This window comes from Hyla sarda, chromosome 2 (genome assembly GCF_029499605.1).
Source record: "Hyla sarda isolate aHylSar1 chromosome 2, aHylSar1.hap1, whole genome shotgun sequence".
Classification (NCBI taxonomy): domain Eukaryota; kingdom Metazoa; phylum Chordata; class Amphibia; order Anura; family Hylidae; genus Hyla; species Hyla sarda.
Genome location: NC_079190.1, coordinates 218,212,303 through 218,231,670, shown reverse-complemented (window position 1 = coordinate 218,231,670; position 19,368 = coordinate 218,212,303). Strand labels below are relative to the sequence as shown.

General features: G+C 42.3%; 1 protein-coding gene across 4 annotated transcripts in view; it reads left to right on the top strand.

Annotated features, from left to right (window-relative positions):
* Positions 1–1,494: 1,494 nt before the first annotated feature.
* The window catches only part of DHX33 (DEAH-box helicase 33), a 78,715-nt gene continuing 60,841 nt past the window's right edge, over positions 1,495–19,368 (top strand). For 2 of the 4 annotated variants that reach the window (XM_056556383.1, XM_056556386.1), the window contains exons 1-2: positions 1,495–1,862; positions 4,354–4,494. Coding sequence is in view for 1 of the 4 variants with exons in the window: in XM_056556382.1 (XP_056412357.1) it covers positions 1,850–1,862 (13 nt within the window). In the remaining 3 variants the exon portion in view is untranslated. Of the gene's footprint in view, positions 1,863–4,337; positions 4,495–19,368 lie in introns of all 4 variants that reach the window. The other 2 variants (XM_056556385.1, XM_056556382.1) reach the window with 2 other exon arrangements.

Below are 19,368 nucleotides of genomic sequence, written 5' to 3'. Positions count from 1 at the left end.
CTATCCCGTCCTACTTTCCCGTCCTCATATCTCAACCTCCTTTCCCGTCCTCTAATCTCGACCTCCTTTCCCGTCCTCCTTTCCCGTCCCCCTATCCTGTCCTCCTATCCCGTCCTCCTAACCCGTCCATCTATCCCGTCCTCCTATCCCGTCCTCCTTTCCTGTCCTCCTATCCCGTTCTCCTATCCCGTCCTCCTTTCCCATCCTCATATCTTGACCTACTTTCTCGTCCTCCTTTCCCGTCCTCATATCTTGACCTACTTTCCCGTCCTCCTTTCCCGTTCTCCTTTCCCATCCTCCTTTCCCGTCCTCCTTTCCCGTCCTCTTATCCCGTCCTCCTATCCCTTCCATCTATCCCGTCCTCCTATCCCGACCTCCTATCCTGTCCTCCTATCCCGACCTCCTATCACGACCTCCTATGCCGTCCTCCTATCCAGACCTCCTATCCCGTCCTCCTATCACGACCTCCTATTCCGTCCTCCTATCTCGAACTCCTATCCCATCCTCCTATCTTGACCTCCTATCCTGACCTCCTATCCCGACCTCCTATCCCGTCCTCCTATCCCGTCCCCCTATCCCGTCCTCCTATCCCGTCCTCCTATCCCAACCTCATATCCCGACCTCTTATCCCTACCTCCTATCCCTTCCTCCTATCGCATCCTCCTATCCCGACCTCCTATCCCGTCCTCCTATCGCGTCCTCCTATCCCGTCCTCCTATGTCGACCTCCTATCCAGACCCATAATATGTGTACCAGTTATTGAAATATCTCCAAGTGTACGGAAGTTATGTGGGAACATACATTTCCCATTGATTTGCATGGGACTTTAAACAAAAACCCCGACCCTCACAAATGGGGGTAGTTAAGGGTTAAATTAACTATTACTATATTTTAAGTGGACATATAAGTAACATGTGACCAAATATTATCAAAATATCTCCAGACGTTTGGAAGTTATGCTGTTACATGTATTTCCCATTGACTTGTATGGGACTTTAAACATAAACCACATAAACCCCGCCCCTGGCAAATGGGGGTGAGTAAGGATTAAATTACCTTTCCTAAGTTTGTTGTTGACATATAAGTAACATGTGTGCCAAGTTTCATGTTAATATCTTTAGCCGTTTGGACGTGATGCTGGAACATACACACATACATACACACACACGTTGAGTTTTATATATATATATAGATTTTATGTATATAGATTAAGGCAGGCAGAATAGAAGTGTTGTGTAGAAGAAAATAGGGGAAAAATGCAAAAATCACCCTTTATCTTAGAAATAGTGAAATATATGTATATATATATATATATATATATGTGTGTGTGTGTGTGTGTGTGTGTGTGTGTGTGTGTGTGTGTGTGTGTTTACATTTCCTCCTTTGCTTATAGAACTGTGAGACAAGGTTGGTGACATCACACATGTGACATCACAGGGGATCATCTATATCTTTGCCTTTCTTATAATCAGGCAGCAAAGAAGACAAGACATTTCAAGGATCAGAGGGAGGATGGCCAGGAGCAGCCAAATACAACCAACAAACCAAAAAGATTGGTTCTTAGCATACCTTCAAAATGCCTAGGACGGGATAAAGAAAACATTAAGCAAAGAGAAGTTGAAAGGGGTAATCCAGGATGAGAAAATCAGAGCTGATTTTTTCTGAAAACTGCACCACCTCTGTCCTAATGTTGTGTGTGATATAGCTGCTCAGTTCTTCAAAAGTGAAAGGAGAAAACTTGTAATACTACATACAACACGAGGACAGGTATGGTGCTGGTTTTGGAAACAAATAGCTCTGTTTTCTATTCCCTTTTAACAAACTCCTAGGATCCAGCAACATTCATCTGATGGACGGCAAAGGTAGGACACTACATGTTTTTCTATACATTTCTCACTATTAACACCAGATTCATGTAACTAACACAATCATTTCAATGGCCTCAGTGCTGAACTTCTAGACACACAGGGGATATTTATCAAAACCTATGTACAGGAAGAGTATCATCTTTCATCCTTTAGAGATTTTTGGGGAGATTTATCAAAATCTGTGCAAAGGAAATGTTGACCAGTTGCCAATAGCAACCAATCAGATTGCTTTTTTTTTTTCTCATTTTGCAGAGGCCTTGTTGAAAATGAAATAAGCTGAATGGTTGCTATGGGCAACTGGGCAACTTTTCCTCTGCACAGGTTTTGATAAATCTCCCTCGTTATCTTTTAGAGGCCTTTTGAAAAATGAAAGACGCTATTTGATTGGTTGCTATGGGCAACTCCACCACTCAGGCTGCACAGATTTTGATAAATCTCCCCCTCTGAGTCTCTAGGCCCCTCCAGCTGACCTCTATATATTGGTTTAATCAAAGAGAACATTTCATTTAAATTCCATGTTAGGAGAGCCAACTATTGCCACGATGTCCTTATCAGTAAAGGATTCCTATCACCTCTCCCCCTAACGTTATATCAGTTATTTTACCTCACATTACAATAAAAGCATTACCATAGAATTCAGGTGCTTAGGAATAGGCGTGCGCAGCCTATTGCATTAGGGTGTGCACCCTAAAGCACAAACTCCTGCCACATGCGTATATATATATATATATATATATATATATATATATATATATATATATACACACACACACACACACACAAATACACTCTTGCTTGCATGCACACATACATAAACAGACCTGCACAATTTGCTCATGATCTCTATGGGGAAGATTTATCAAAACCTGTCCAAGGGAAAAGTTGACCAGTTGCCCATAGCAACCAATCAGCTTGCTTCTTTCATTTTTAACAAGGCCTCTGCAAAATGAAAGAAGTGATCTGATTGGTTGCTATGGGCAACTGGGCAACTTTGCCTTTGCACAGGTTTTGATAAATCTCCCCCTATGTGAATTGCACACCACGTTTTCACTCTACGGGTGCGGATCCAGCGGGGGGAGGGGAAAACCATGCGCTCCCGTACCCCAGCCGGACCGACGCCCTAATCCATTGACTTTAATGAGCCGTTTTGAGGTCCGGTCAGAAAACCGGATACGGGTAAAAAATGAGCCGACTGGAGTAAAACGGTGACTCTGGTCGGCTCATTAAAGTCAATGGATTAGGGCGTCGGTCCGGCTGGGGTACGGGAGCGCACGATTTTCCCCTCCTCCTGCCGGATCCGGTACCCGTAGAGTGAAAATGTGGTGTGCATGCACCCTCAGTAAACCAGCCCAGCTCAGGTGCTCTGTGTGAACAATATGTAGTATCATGCAAGTTTAAAACAATAAATCAGAACAATCTGTATTTGAATCTAAACTATCACTAGGTAGCCCCTTTATGTGACACAGATGGGTCTGACTGAGGCTGCAGGAATGAGTAAAAGAAATAAAAATGCAGCATGAGGGAAGAAGAAATAAACTCTTAGTGTACATGGCTGAAGAAAAAAAATCTGAAAAATATATATAAAATAAATAAACAATGGCTGTTATTAAAGCTGTTAAACTAAAACATTAGGGTGACTAACTAACTAGAGAATCCATAGAAAGATGGTAGTGCTAGCGTACACTATCATAATAATAATAATAATTATATAACCAATAAATAACACAATTTATTACAAATTGATGATTTAAAAATGAAAAAAATCACCTCTAGTAGATATTGGGTGTCGTAAGCCTTTCTGGGAGAGTGGGATACCTAGAGTAATGCCAGGATCATCCCAGGCCAACACTTTCCAGGTGAGGTCCCCCACAGTGGAAAGAAGGGGCGATCCCAGAAAAGATGCAGAGTGTGTTTCAGGAAGGGGATTCGGATAATCCGGGCCTCTGCATAGGCTGCTTCAGGGAGTATCACACTTCCATGGAGCCCTAAATTTTCCCTTTTCAGTATAATTTTCCATAATTTGACCAATGTACGAAGTCCAGAGTACATTCCAAAATTTAACCCCCATAAATCACTAAATTGCCAAAAAAAAAACCTGGAAAAAAAAAAAACTGAAAAGACCTCTGGGGGTGTTTTTTCAAAAATGGGTCATAGGTCACTGAGTCACTATCATCGGGGACTTTTTTTATGTTGCCTCAAATGCGCAGCGCTCTCTCTCCACCTGAGCGGGTGTGCATTTGAGGCAACAGGTTAGGGACGGCCACACACATCACATTCCCAGAATGATGATTCAGAGCATAGGGTTTGGGGTGGGCATATTTTTTTTAGTTTTGGCTATGCTCTGGGTCATCATTCTGGGAACATATCCTATTTTATTATGTTTTATAATTTTCTGGCCCACTGTACCCCATATTACGGGCCTCTGTACCCCACCTGTCTACCCCAGTTACGGCCCATTGTCCCCCATAGTGTTCCCCTATTTTAGGGCTCAGTGCTCACCCCATTAACGCTCCTTGAGGGGGGGTCCCACATCCTGGCTCCATATCAAGCTCAAGGTCCCTGACTGCGCTCCCACTCAAGCAAGATCTGCTGTGCACCCGCCAAGCCAAAATCATCAAAAAATAAGGTATGTCCTTACTCCAAAGAAATGTATTTACAAATTGTGGGGGGTCTTTTCTGCTATTAACCCTTGTAAAAATGTGAAATTTGGGGGGAAACACACATTTTAGTGAAATTATTTTTTTTTTTTACATATGCAAAAGTCGTGAAACCCCTGTGGGGTATTAAGGCTCACTTTATTCCTTGTTACGTTCCTCAAGGGGTCTAGTTTCCAAAATGGTATGCCATGTGTTTTTTTTTTTGCTGTCCTGGCACCATAGGGGCTTCCTATATGCGACATGCCCCCGAGCAAAATTTGCTCTCAAAAAGCCAAATATGACTCCTTCTCTACTGAGCATTGTAGTTTGCCCACAGTGCGCTTTAGGTCAACTTATGGGGTACCTCCATACTCAGAAGAGATGGGGTTACAAATTTTGGGGGGTCTTTTCTGCTATTAACCCTTGCAAAAATGTGAAATTTGGGGGGAAAACACACATTTTAGTGAAAAATAAATACATTTTTTTTTTACATATGCAAAAGTCGTGAAACCCCTGTGGGGTATTAAGGCTCACTTTATTCCTTGTTACGTTCCTCAAGGGGTCTAGTTTCCAAAATGGTATGCCATGTGTATTTTTTTTTTTTTTTTTTTTTGCTGTCCTGGCACCAAAGGAGCTTACTAAATGCGACATGCCCCCCGAGCAAAATTTGCTCTCAAAAAGCCAAATATGACTCCTTCTCTTCTGAGCATTGTAGTTCGCCCTCAGTGCGCTTCAGGTCAACTAATGGGGTACCTCCATACTCAGAAGAGATGGGGTTACAAATTTTGGGGAGTCTTTTCTGCTATTAACCCTTGCAAATATGTGAAATTTGGGGGGGAAACAAATTTTAGTGAAAAATGTTTTTTTTACATATGCAAAAGTTGTGAAACACCTGTGGGGTATTAAGGCTCACTTAATTCCTTGTTACGTTCCTCAAGGGGTCTAGTTTCCAAAATGGTATGGCATGTGTTTTTTTTTGCTGTTCTGGCACCATAGGGGCTTCCTAAATGCAACATGCCCCCCAAAACATACTCTCCAAAATCCCCTTGTCTCTCCTTCGCTTCTGAGCCCTCTACTGCGCCCGCCGAACACTTTACATAGACATATGAGGTATGTGCTTACTCGAGAGAAATTGGTCTACAAATATAAGTATACATTTCTCCTTTTACCCCTTGTAAAAATTCAAAAATTGGGTTTACAAGAACATGCGAGTGTAAATAATGAAGATTGTGAATTTTCTCCTTCACTTTGCTGCTATTCCTGTGAAATACCTAAAGGGTTAAAATGCTGACTGAATGTCATTTTGAATACTTTTTTGGGGGGGGGGGGGTGCAGTTTTTATAATGGGGTCATTTGTGGGATATTTCTAATATGAAGACCCTTCAAATCCACTTCAAACCTGAACTGGTCCCTGAAAAATAGTGAGTTTGAAAATTTTGTGAAAAATTGGAAAATTGCTGCTGAACTTTGAAGCCCTCTGGTGTCTTCCAAAAGTAAAAACACGTCAATTTGATGATGCAAACATAAAGTAGACATATTGGAAATATGAATTTTAAAAAATTATTGGGAATATCCATTTTCCTTACAAGCAATGGACGTACTCCTACGCCCCCGTTTCCGAGTCCTTAAGGACCGAGGACGTAGGAGTACGTCCTGTCCATTCCCAGCCCCCCGCCGCTAGCCCCGCCGAAATCGTTCAGCAGGCATCGCGGCATATCGCCCAGGGGGGTCATTATGCCCCCCCATGTCGGCGATGGCCGCAGATCGCTGGACAATTCAGTCCAGCGATCTGCGGCGATTCCGGGTCAATCGGGTCTCCAGTTACCCGGTGACCCGGAATTACTGGCTGATCAGGGCCATCAGAGACGGCCCCGAACAGCCATAGCCAGCAGGGGTGAGGTGGCACTGGTGCCACCTCACGATCGCCCTGATTCGTCGGCCGATTTACCCTCCTTTTTACCCCTTGCAAAAATTGGGTCTACAAGAACATGCGAGTGTAAAAAATGAAGATTTTGAATTTTCTCCTTCACTTTGCTGCTATTCCTGTGAAACACCTATAGGGCTAATACACTTACTGAATGTCATTTTGAATACTTTGGGGGGTGTAGTTTTTATAATGGGGTCTTTTATGGGGTATTTCTAATATGAAGACCCTTCAAAGCCACTTCAAAACTTAACTGGTCCCTGAAAAATAGTGAGTTTGAAAATTTTTGAAAATTGCTGCTGAACTTTGAAGCCCTCTGGTGTCTTCAAAAAGTAAAAACTCATACATTTTATGATGCAAACATAAAGTAAACATATTGTATATGTGAACCAAAATTTTTTTTATTTTGAATATCCATTTTCCTTACAAGCAGAGAGCTTCAAAGTTAGAAAAATGCAAAATTTTCATTTTTTTCATCAAATTTGGCAATTTTTCACCAAGAAAGGATGCAAGTTACCATAAAATTTTACCACTAAGTTAAAGTAGAATATGTCACGAAAAAACAATCTCGGAATCAGAATGATAACTAAAAGCATTCCAGAGTTATTAATGTTTAAAGTGACAGTGGTCAGATTTGCAAAAAACGCTGGTCCTTAAGTTGTAAAATGGCCTGGTCCTTAACCTCGATGGATATGCCCTGCATTCCGAGTCCTTAACCTCTTCAGGACCCATGACGTATGCATATGTCTTCACACCCTGGGTCTTAAGGACCCATGACGTATGCATACGTCATGTCTTTTCCTGGTCTCCGCCGCTCACCCGGCAGAGATCGGAAGCGGATCCCTGCTGAAATCCTTCAGCAGGGATCCAGGGCAAACGCCGAGGGGGGCCATGTATGCCCCCCATGTCGGCGATCGCCACAAATCGCAAGGGAAATCGCCCTTGCGATCTGTGGCGATACCAGGCTGATCGGGTCTCTGGGACCCGACCGCCCGGTAATTTCGCATGATCCCGGCTGTCACAGACAACCAGGACCATGCTGAAGACTAGGAGCGAGGTGGCAAACCTGCAACCTCCTCCTATTCCCTGCGATCTGTCGGTTAGTTAACCGACCAATCGCAGGAGGGGGGGCGGTTACTTCCTCCCGTCCTGCCCGGCCCCTTGAAGTCCGGAGAGGACGGGAGGAAGACCGGAGAATGCGGCGGGGGAGTGCTGGGGACCGGCCCCGGTACTTACCTCATCCCTGAAGACCCGGATCCCGGCGTGGAAGATGGCGGTGGCGGCGACAGGTGAGTAGATCTTCAGCCGCGGTCGGGCCCTTTACAGCAATGCATGTCGCCGTAAAGCGACATGCATTGCTGTATTGGGACCCTATATACTACAACTCCCAGCATGCCCAGACAGCCCTTGGCATCTGGGCATGCTGGGAGTTGCAGTTTTGCAACATCTGGAGGTCCACAGTTTGGAGACCACTGTGCCCTTCCAGATGTTGCAAAACTACACATCCTCAGCATGCCCTTACTGTCCAGGCATGCTGGGAGTTGTAGTTCTGTAACATCTGGCCCTTCAGATGTTGCAGAACTACAACTCCCAGCATGCCTGGACAGTTTTGGCATACTGGGAGTTGTAGTTTTGCAACATCTGGAAGGGCACAGATTGGGAACCACTGTATTAGTGGTCTGCAAACTGTAGTCCTCCAGATGTTGCAAACTACAACTCCAAGCATGCTGGGAGTTGTAGTTTGGCAACATCTGTCTCTAAAGATGTTGCCGAACTACTACTCCCAGCATGCCTGAGAATGTTTGGGAGTTGTGGTTTTGCAACAACAGGAGGCACACTGGTTGGGAAACATTGTCTGTTTCCTAACTCAGTGTTTCCCAACCCGTGTGCCTCCAGCTGTTGCAAAACTATAACTACCAGCATGCACTGATAGACTGTGCATGCTGGGAGTTGTAGTTTTGCAACAGCTGGAGGTCCCCCCCTTGTGAATGTACAGGGTACATTCACATGGGCAGGGGGCTTACAGTGAGTATCAGGCTGCAGTTTGCGATGAAGCTAATTTTGCGCGGCAGCTCAAACTCGCAGCGGGAAAATCGCTGTAACCCCCAATGCAAATCCCTAATTCAGGCCTCAAATGCGCATGGCGCTCTCACTTTGGAGCCCTGTCGTATTTCAAAGCAACAGTTTAGGGTCACATATGGGGTATCGCCGTACTCGGGAGAAATTGCCTTACAAATTTTGGGGGGCTTTTTCTCCTTTCACCCCTTATGAAAAGGTGAAATTGTGGTCTACACCAGCATGTTAGTGTAAAAAAATGAATTTTTTACACTAACATGCTGGTGTTGTCCTATACTTTTCATTTTGACAAGAGGTAAAAGGGAAAAAAGCCCCCCACAATTAGTAATGCAATTTCTCCCGACTACGGAGATACCCCATATGTGGGCGCAAAGTGCTCTGGGGGCACACAACAAGGTTCAGAAGGGAGAGTGCACCATGTACATTTGAGGTGATTTGCACAGGGGTGGCTGATTGTTACAGCGGTTTTGACAAACGCAAAAAAAAAAAAAAAACACGTGACCCCATTTCGGAAACTACACCCCTCATGGAATGTAATGAGGGGTGCAGTGAGAATTTACACCCCACTGGTGTCTGACAGATCTTTGGAACAGTGGGCTGCGCAAATAAAAAATTTTGTACACCCCACTGTTCCAAATATCTGACAGACACCAGTGGGGGGTAAATGCTCACTGTACCCCTTGTTACGTTTCTCAAGGGGTCTAGTTTCCAAAATGGTATGCCATGTGGGTGTTATTTTGCTGTCCTGGCACCATAGGGGCTTCCTAAATGCGACATGCCCCCCGAGCAAAATTTGCTCTCAAAAAGCCAAATATGACTCCTTCTCTTCTGAGCATTGTAGTTCGCCCGTAGTGCGCTTCAGGTCAACTTATGGGGTACCTCCATACTCGGAAGAGATGGGGTTACAAATTTGGGGGGTATTTTCTGCTATTAACCCTTGCAAAAATGTGAAATTTGGGGGGGAAACACACATTTTAGTGAAAATTTTTAATTTTTTTTTACGTATGCAAAAGTTGTGAAACCCCTGTGGGGTATTAAGGCTCACTTTAATCCTTGTTACGTTCCTCAAGGGGTCTAGTTTCCAAAATGGTATGGCATGTGGGTATTTTTTGTTGTCCTGGCACCATAGGGGCTTCCTAAATGCGACATGCCCACGACCAAAATTTGCTCTCAAAAAGCCAAATATGACTCCTTCTCTTCTGAGCATTGTAGTTCGCCCATAGTGCATTTCATGTCAACTTATGGGGTACCTCCATACTCAGAAGAGATGGGGTTACAAATTTTGGGGGCTATTTTCTGCTATTAACCCTTGCAAAAATTTGAAATTTGGGGGGAAGCACACATTTTATAGAAATTTTTTTAAATTTTTTTTACATATGCAAAAGTCGTGAAACACTTGTGGGGAATTAAGGGCTCACTTTATTCCTTGTTACGTTCCTCAAGGGGTCTAGTTTCCAAAATGGTGTGCCATGTGTTTTTTTTTTGCTTTTCTGGCACCATAGGGGCTTCCTAAATGCAACATGCCCCCCAAAAACCATTTCAGAAAAATGTACGCTCCAAAATCACCTTGTCGCTCCTTCCCTTCTGAGCCCTCTACTGCGCCCGCCGAACACTTTACATAGACATATGAGGTATGTGCTTAGTCGAGAGAAATTGGGCTACAAATAGAAGTATACATTTTCTCCTTTTACCCCTTGTAAAAATTCAAAAATTGGGTCTACTTTGCTGCTATTCCTGTGAAACACGTAAAGGGTTAAAATGCTGTCTGAATGTCATTTTGAATATTTTGGGGGGTGCAGTTTTTATAATGGGGTCATTTGTGGGGTATTTCTAAGATGAAGACCCTTCAAATCCACTTCAAACCTGAACTGGTCCCTGAAAAATTGTGATTTTGGAAATTTTGTGAAAAATTGGAAAATTGCTGCTGAACTTTGAAGCCCTCTGGTGTCTTCCAAAAGTAAAAACTCGTCAATTTTATGATGCAAACATAAAGTAGACATATTGTATATGTGAATAAAATAAAATAATATTTGGAATATCCATTTTCATTACAAGCAGAGAGCTTCAAAGTTAGAAAAATGCAAAATTTTCAAATTTTTCATCAAATTTTGGGATTTTTCACCAAGAAAGGATGCAAGTTACCAAAAATTTTTACCACTAAGTTAAAGTAGAATATGTCACGAAAAAACAATCTTGGAATCAGAATGATAACTAAAAGCATTCCAAAGTTATTAATGTTTAAAGTGACAGTGGTCAGATGTGCAAAAAATGGCTGGGTCCTAAGGTGTAAAATGGCTGGGTCCTTAAGGGGTTAAGGACGCAGGGCGTATCCATACGCCCGTGGGAATTCCGGTCCCCACCGCTAGCCGGTTGGGGACCAGAGCCGGATGCCTGCTGAAATCGTTCAGCAGGCATCCCGGCATATCGCCCAGGGGGGTCATTATGCCCCCCCATGTCGGCGATGGCCGCAGATCGCTGGACAATTCAATCCAGCGATCTGCGGCGATTCCGGGTCAATCGGGTCTCCAGTGACCCGGTGACCCGGAATTACTGGCTGTTCGGGGCCGTCTCTGACGGCCCTGAACAGCCGGAGCCTGCAGGGGTGAGGTGGCACTGGTGCCACCTCACGATCGCCCTGATTCGTCGGCCGGATTACCGGCCGACCAATCAGGGCGCCTGCTGCGGGTGTCACTCCCACACCCGCTTCGCCCCTCTTCCGGAGGGCGTGAGCGGGTAGACGACCCCGGGTGCTGGGGACCCCGATCCCCGGCGTCCATGTTGGGATCGGGGCCCCAGGAGCGACGGCGGCGAGGGACTTTCCTGCGATGGAGCAGCAGCAGGAGGTGAGTTACAGCCTCCTGCTGTTGCTTAGCAACAGCTCCCAGCATGCAAAAAGGGCATGCTGGGAGCTGTAGTTATGCAACAGCAGGAGGCAGACCACCACAACTCCCAGCATTCCCTTATGGGCATGCTGGGACTTATGGTTTTGCAACAGCTGGAGGCACATTTTTTCTATGGAAAAGTGTACCTTCAGCTGTTGTATAACTACAACTCCCAGCTTGCACAAACAGCTAAAGTGCATGCTGGGAGTTGTAGTGGTGCATCTGCTGGTTGCATAACTACAACTCCCAGCATGCCCGTTGGCTGTCGGTGACTGCTGAGAGTTGTAGTTTTGCAACAGCTGAAGGCACACTGGTTGTGAAACTTAGAGTTTTTTTTTTTTACCTAACTCAGTGTTTCACGACCGGTGTGCCTCCAGCTGTTGCAAACTACAACTCCCAGCAGTCACCTTACACCATGCACCGTACATGCTGGGAGTTGTAGTTTTGCAACAGCTGGAGGCATACTGGTTTTGAAACACTGAGTAAGGTCACAAACTCAGTGATACATAACCAGTGTGCCTACAGCTGTTGCAAAACTAAAACTCTCAGCATGTACAGTCTATCAGCGCATGCTGGGAGTTGTAGTTTTGCAACAGCTGGATGTCCCCCCCAATGTGAATGTACAGGGTACACTCACATGGGCAGAGGCTTACAGTAAGTATCGGGCTGCAAGTTTGACCTGCAGCAAATTTTCTGCAACAGCTCAAACTGCCAGCGAGAAACTACTGTGAACCCCCGCCCGTGCGACTGTACCCTAAAAACACTACACTACACTACCACAAAAAATAAAATAAAAAGTAAAAAACACTACATATACACATACCCTTACACAGCCCCCCTCCCCTCCCCAATAAAAATGAAAAACGTCTGGTACGCCACGGTTTCCAAAACGGAGCCTCCAGCTGTTGCAAAACAACAACTCCCAGTATTGTCGGACAGCCGTTGACTGTCCAGGCATGCTGGGAGTTTTACAACAGCTGGAGGCACCCTGTTTGGGAATCACTGGCGTAGAATACCCCTATGTCCACCCCTATGCAATCCCTAATTTAGGCCTCAAATGCGCATGGCGCTCTCACTTTGGAGCCCTGTCACTTTGGAGCCCTGTCTCCTCCTCGGGAGAAATTGTGTTACAAATTTTGGGGGGTATTTTCTGCTTTTACCCTTTTTAAAAATGTAAAGTTTTTGGGAAAAGAAGCATTTTAGGTAAAAATTTTTTTTTTTTTTTACATATGCAATAGTCGTGAAACGCCTGTGGGGTATTAAGGTTCACTTAACCCCTTGTTACATTCCCCGAGGGCTCTAGTTTCCAAAATGGTATGCCATGTGGTTTTTTTTTGCGGTCCTGGCACCATAGTGGCTTCCTAAATGCGGCATGCCCCCAGAGCAAAATTTGCTTTCAAAAAGCCAAATGTGACTCCTTCTCTTCTGAGACCTGTAGTGCGCCAACAGAGCACTTTTCACCACCATATGGGGTGTTTTCTGAATCGAGAGAAATTGGGCTTCAAATTTTGGGGGGTATTTTCTGCTTTTACCCTTTTTAAAAATTTAAAGTTTTTGGGAAAAGAAGCATTTTAGGTAAAATTTTTGATTTTTTTTTACATATGCAATAGTCGTGAAACGCCTGTGGGGTATTAAGGTTCACTTAACCCCTTGTTACATTGCCCGAGGGCTCTAGTTTCCAAAATGGTATGCCATGTGGGTTTTTTTTGCGGTCCTGGCACCATAGGGGCTTCCTAAATGCGGCATGCCCCCAGAGCAAAATTTGCTTTCAAAAAGCCAAATGTGACTCCTTCTCTTCTGAGACCTGTAGTGAGCCAACAGAGCACTTTTCACCACCATATGGGGTGTTTTCTGAATCGGGAGAAATTGGGCTTCAAATTTTGGGGGGTATTTTCTGCTTTAACCCTTTGTATAAATGTAAATTTTTTGGGAAACCAAGCATTTTAGGTACATTTTTTATTTTTTTTTTACATATGCAAAAGTCGTGAAACACCTGTAGGGTATTAAGGTTCACTTTACCCCTTGTTACGTTCCCCGAGGGGTCTAGTTTCCAAAATGGTATGCCATGTGTTTTTTCTTTTGCTGTCCTGGCACCATAGGGGCTTCCTAAATGCGGCATGCCCCCAGAGCAAAATTTCCTTCAAAAAAGCCAAATGTGACTCCTTCTCTTCTGAGACCTGTAGTGCGCCAGCAGAGCACTTTTCACCCCCATATGGGGTGTTTTCTGAATCGGGAGAAATTGGGCTTCAAATTTTGGGGGGTATTTTCTGCTATTACCCTTTTTAAAAATGTAAAACTTTAGGGAAACCAAGCATTTTAGGTAAATTTTTTTTTTTTTTTTACATATGCAAAAGTCGTGAATCACCTGTGGGGTATTAAGGTTCACATTACCCCTTGTTACGTTCCCCGAGGGGTCTAGTTTCCAAAATGGTATGCCATGTGTTTTTTTTTGCTGTTCTGGCACCATAGGGGCTTCCTAAAGGTGACATGCCCCCCAAAAACCATTTGACGCTCCTTCCCTTCTGAGCCCTCTACTGCGCCCGCCGAACAATTAACATAGACATATGAGGTATGTGCTTACTCGAGAGAAATTGGGTTTCAAATACAAGTAAAAATCCTTTTTACCCCTTGCAAAAATTCAAAAATTGGGTCTACAAGAACATGCGAGTGTAAAAAATAAAGATTGTGAATTTTCTCCTTCACTTTGCTGCTATTCCTGTGAAACCCGTAAAGGGTTAAAACACTTACTAAATGTCATTTTGAATACTTTCGGGGGTGCAGTTTTTATAATGGTGTCTTTAAGGGGTATTTCTAATATTAAGACCCTTCAAATCCACTTCAAACCTGAACTGGTCCCTGAAAAAAAGAGAGTTTCAAAATTTTGTGAAAAATTGGAAAATTGCTGCGGAACTTTGAAGCCCTCTGGTGTCTTCCAAAAGTAAAAACTCATCAATTTTATGATGCAAACATAAAGTAGACATATTGTATATGTGAATAAAAAAAAAATTATTTGGAATATCCATTTTCCTTACAAGCAGAGAGCTTCAAAGTTAGAAAAATGCAAAATTTTCAAATTTTTCATCAAATTTTGGGATTTTTCACCAAGAAAGGATGCACGTTACCAAAATTTTTTACCACTAAGTTAAAGTAGAATATGTCACGAAAAAAAAGTCTCGGAATCAGAATGATAACTAAAAGCATTCCAGAGTTATTAATGTTTAAAGTGACAGTGGTCAGATTTGCAAAAAATGGCCGAGTCCTTAAGGTGAAAAAGGGCTCAGTCGTTAAGGGGTTAAAGGGGTACTCCGGTGAAAAACTTTTTTTTTTTCCAATCAACTGGTGTCAGAAAGTTAAACAGATTTGTAAATTACTTCTATTAAAAAATATTAATCCTTCCTGTACTTATTAGCTGCTGAATACTACAGTGGAAATTCTTTTTCGTTTGAAACACAGAGCTGTCTGCTGACATCACGAGCACAGTGCTCTCTGCCGACATCTCTGTCCATTTTAGGAATTGTCCAGAGTAAAAGGAAATCCCCATAGCAAACATATGCTGTTCTGGACAGTTCCTAAAATAGACAGAGATGTCAGCAGAGAGCACTGTGCTCATGATGTCAGCAGACAGCTCTGTGTTTCAAAAAGAAAAGAATTTCCGCTGTAGTATTCAGCAGCTAATAACTACTGGAAGGATTAAGATTTTTTAATAGAAGTAATTTACAAATCTGTTTAACTTTCTGGCACCAGTTGATTTAAATAAAAAAAAGTTTTTCACCGGAGTACCCCTTTAAGGACCAGGCCAATTTTATTTTTGCATTTTAGTTTTTTCCTTTTCGCCTTCTAAAATCCATAACTCTTTTATATTTCCATCTACAGACCCATAAAAGGGCTTGTTTTTTGCGTGACCAATTGTACTTTGTAAAGAAACCTCTCATTTTACCATAAAATGTACGGCAAACCCCAAAAAATATTTTTTTAGGGAGGAAATTTAAGTCAAAACCACAGTTTTGCACATTTTGAAGATTTCGTTTACACACTGTACCGTGTAATTTACAGTAAAAATGACATGTGTTTTGTATTCTTTGGGTCTATACGATTAAAATGATACCCATGGCTATATACTATATTTTTGTACCAGTAAAATTGCTCTATTTTGACCAACTATAACTTTTTCATTTTTCCGTATATATGGTGGTATGAGGGCTAATTTTTTGCACTATCATCTGTACTTTTTATCGATACCCCATTTGCATATATAAAACTTTTAGATAATTTTTTTGAGAATAAAATGTGACAAAAAAGCTGCATTTTTGGACTTTTTTTTTTTTTTACGTTCACACTGTTCACCGTACGGGATCATTACCATTATATTTTGGTTATTTGGACTTTTACGCACGCGGTGATACAAAATATGTTTATGAAAAAAAACATTTTATATGCTTTTTGGGGGTAAAATGGGAAACACTGACAATTTTCATTTTAATTGGGGGAAGAGATTCTTTTTACACTTTTCATGTCCCCATAGGAAACTATCTATAGCAATCATTTAATTGCTAATGCTGTTCAGTGCTATGCATAGGACATAACACTGATCAGTATTATCGGCTATCTTCTGCTCTGGTCTGCTCAATCTCAGATCAGAGCAGGAGGCGCTGGGACACAGACTTAGGCAGGTGAGGGGACCTCTGTCAACCATTACAGATGACCGGATCACCGTGGCAGCGCTGCTTGCGATCTGATCATCTATCTTAAAATGTGCATTGCCGCAGATGCATATAAGGGGTTAATGGTGGACATCTGTGCGATCATGGATGTCGGCCATTACCGGCGGGTCCCCTGAGGCAGGTGAAGGGACCTTGCCGGAACCTGCCATGTATGGCGCGAGCACCGCTCCGATGCTCGCAGTCATAAACAGGACATAAATGTATGTCCTGGTGCGCGAACGTCCATGGTCGTTAAGGGGTTAAGAGTAAATAAAGGTTGAATGTCTTCCATGTCTATTTATTAAGAAGTGCCTTTACATAAAGGCATCCTCTGGGATACTCTACTGACAATTCAACCTCCATTGTTCTCTTAAGGTAGTTTAAATATTTAGCCACATCAGACATGCATGCATGTAGGATGGTTTGAATTGGGAAAATAGGTGAAGGACGACAAATATGTGAAAGGATGGCAGCATATGGCAACTTCACTTTTTTTCAAAGCATAAGAGGAGCTTATAATTATTAAATTATTATTGGAGATGAACAGGCAGGATGAGGAGAATGTAGGCCTGTATTTTGAAATTAAAAACTCAAATTAGTTTTTGGGTTCAAAATGTGTAATTTTACATTATGCTGCTACCCTTTTATAATCCATAATTTTTGGGCCAGGTAGTCCGATAATTTGATGACATGAGAACAGTATAAGTGTAAGATGGTTTGGGAAAATAGGTGTAGAAGGACAAATGGATAAAAGAATGGCAGCATATGGCAACTCTACTGTTTGCTTTTTTCAAAGCAAGTGAGGAGCGTATAATTGTTAAAAAAGGCTTTTTTTGGAGATAGACTAGCAGGGTGAAGGGGAGAAGGTAGGCCTGTATTTTGAACTTAAAAACTCAATTGGGTTTTTGGGTTTAAAATGAGAAAGTTTCCCTTATGCTGCTACTCTTTTATAATCCCTAATTTTTGGTCCAGGCAGTCTTATAACTTGGCAACATGAGAACAGTATGAGTGTACCATGGTTTTGGAAAATACGTGTAGATGGACGAATGGATGAAAGGATTGCAGCATATAGCAACTTTACTGTTTTCTTTTTTCAAAGCAAGAAAGGCTATTTTTGGAGATAAACAGGCAGGCTGAAGGGAAGGAGGTAGGCCTATATTTTGAACTTAAAAACTCAAATGGGTTTTTGGGTTCAAGATGTGTAATTTTCCATTATTCTGCTACCCTTTTATAATCCATAATTTTAGGGCCAATTAGTCTGATAACTTGGTGACATGAGAACAGTATGATTGCAGGATGTTTGGGGACATAAGTGTAGCAGGATGAATGGATGAAAGGATGGCAGCATTAGAAAACTGTACTGTTTGCATTTTTCAAAGCAAAGGAGGAGTAGAAAATTGGTTAAAAGGCCAATTTTGGAGATGACAGGAAGGCTTCAGGAGAGGAAGAGGCCTGCATTTTGAACCTCAAAACCTTCATCGGTTTTTGGGTTCAAAATGTGTAATTTTTTTCTTATGCTGCTACCATTTTATGATACATAATCTTTGGTCCGGGTAGTCCAATAACTTGGCGACATGAAAACAGTATGTGTGCAGGATGTTTGGGAAAATAGGTGTGGAAGGACAAATGGATGAAAGGATGGCAGCATATGGCAACCTTACTGTATGCTTTTTTACAAAGCAAAAGAGGAACGTATAGTTGTTAAAAAAAAAGGCTTTTTTTGGAGATGGACAGGCAGGCTTCAGGAGAGGAAGAGGCCTGCATTTTGAACCCGAAAACCCTCATGGGTTTTTGGGTTCAAAATGTGTAACAGTATGAGTCCATGATGGTTTGGGAAAATAGGTGTAGAAGGACAAATCGATGAAAGGATGGTAGCATATGGCAACTTTATTTTTTGCAGGAGGAAGGCCTGTATTTTGAACTCATAAACTCAAATGGGACATTGGGTTCAAAACGTGTTATTTTCCCTTATGCTGCTACCTTTTTATAAACCATATTTTTGGGGCCAGGTAGTCTGATAATTTGGCAAAATGAGGACAGTATGAGTGCATGATGGTTTGGGAAAATTGGTGTACAAGGACAAATGGATGAAATGATGGTAGCATATGGCAACTTTGCTGTTTGATTTTTTCACTGCAAGGGAGGAGCGTATAATTATTAAAAAGGTTATTTTTGGAGATGGACAGGCAGGCTGAAGGGGAGGAGGTAGGCCTTATTTTGAACTTAAAATCTGAAAAGGGGTTTTGAGGAGGTAGGCCTGAATTTTGAATTAAAAAACTCAATTGGGTTATTGGGTTCAAAATGTATAATTTTCCCTTATTCTGCTACCCTTTTATAAACCATATTTCTTGGGCCAGGTAATATGATATTTTGGCCATGTGAGAACAGTATGAGTGTTTGATGGTTTGGGAAGATATGTGCAGAAGAAAAAATGAATGAAAGCATGGCAGCATATGGCAACTTTACTGTTTTCTTTTTATCAATACAAAAGAGGAGCGTATAATTGTTAAAAAGTATATTTTTGGAGATGGACAGGCAGGCTGAAGGGGAGGAGGTAGGCCTATATTTTGAACTTAAAAACTAAAATGGGTTTTTGGGTTTAAAATGTGTTATTTTCCCTTATGCTGCTACCCTTTTATGATCCATAATTTTTGGGCCAGGCAGTCCGATAACTTGGCGACATTAGAAAAGTAAAAGTGTATGATGGATTGGGAAAATAGATGTGGAAGGACAAATGGATGAAAGGATAGCAGCATACGGCAACCTTACAGGTTTGCTTTTTTAAACGCAAATGAGGAGCATATAATTGTTAAAAAGGCTATTTTTGGAGATGGACAGGCAGGCTGAAGGGGAGGAGGTAGGCCTGCATTTTGAACTTAAAAACTCAAATGGGTTTTTGTGTTCAAAAGGTGTAATTTTCCCTTATGCTGCTACCCTTTTATAATCCATAATTTGTATGCCAGGTAGTCTGTTAATTTGGCGATGTTATAACAGTAGGAGTGTATGATGGGTTTGGGAAAATAGGTGTAGAAGGACAAATGGATGAAAAGATGGCAGAATATGGCAACTTTACTGTTTGTTTTTTTCAATGCAAAAGAGGAGTGTATAATTGTTAAAAAGGCTCTTTTTGGAGATGGACAGGCAGGCTGAAGGGGAGGAGGTAGGCCTGTATTTTGAAATTAAAAAATCAAATGGGTTTTTGGGTTCAAAATGTGTAATTTTCCCTTATGCTGCCACCCTTTTATAATCCATAATTTTTGGGCCAGGTAGTCCGATAACTTG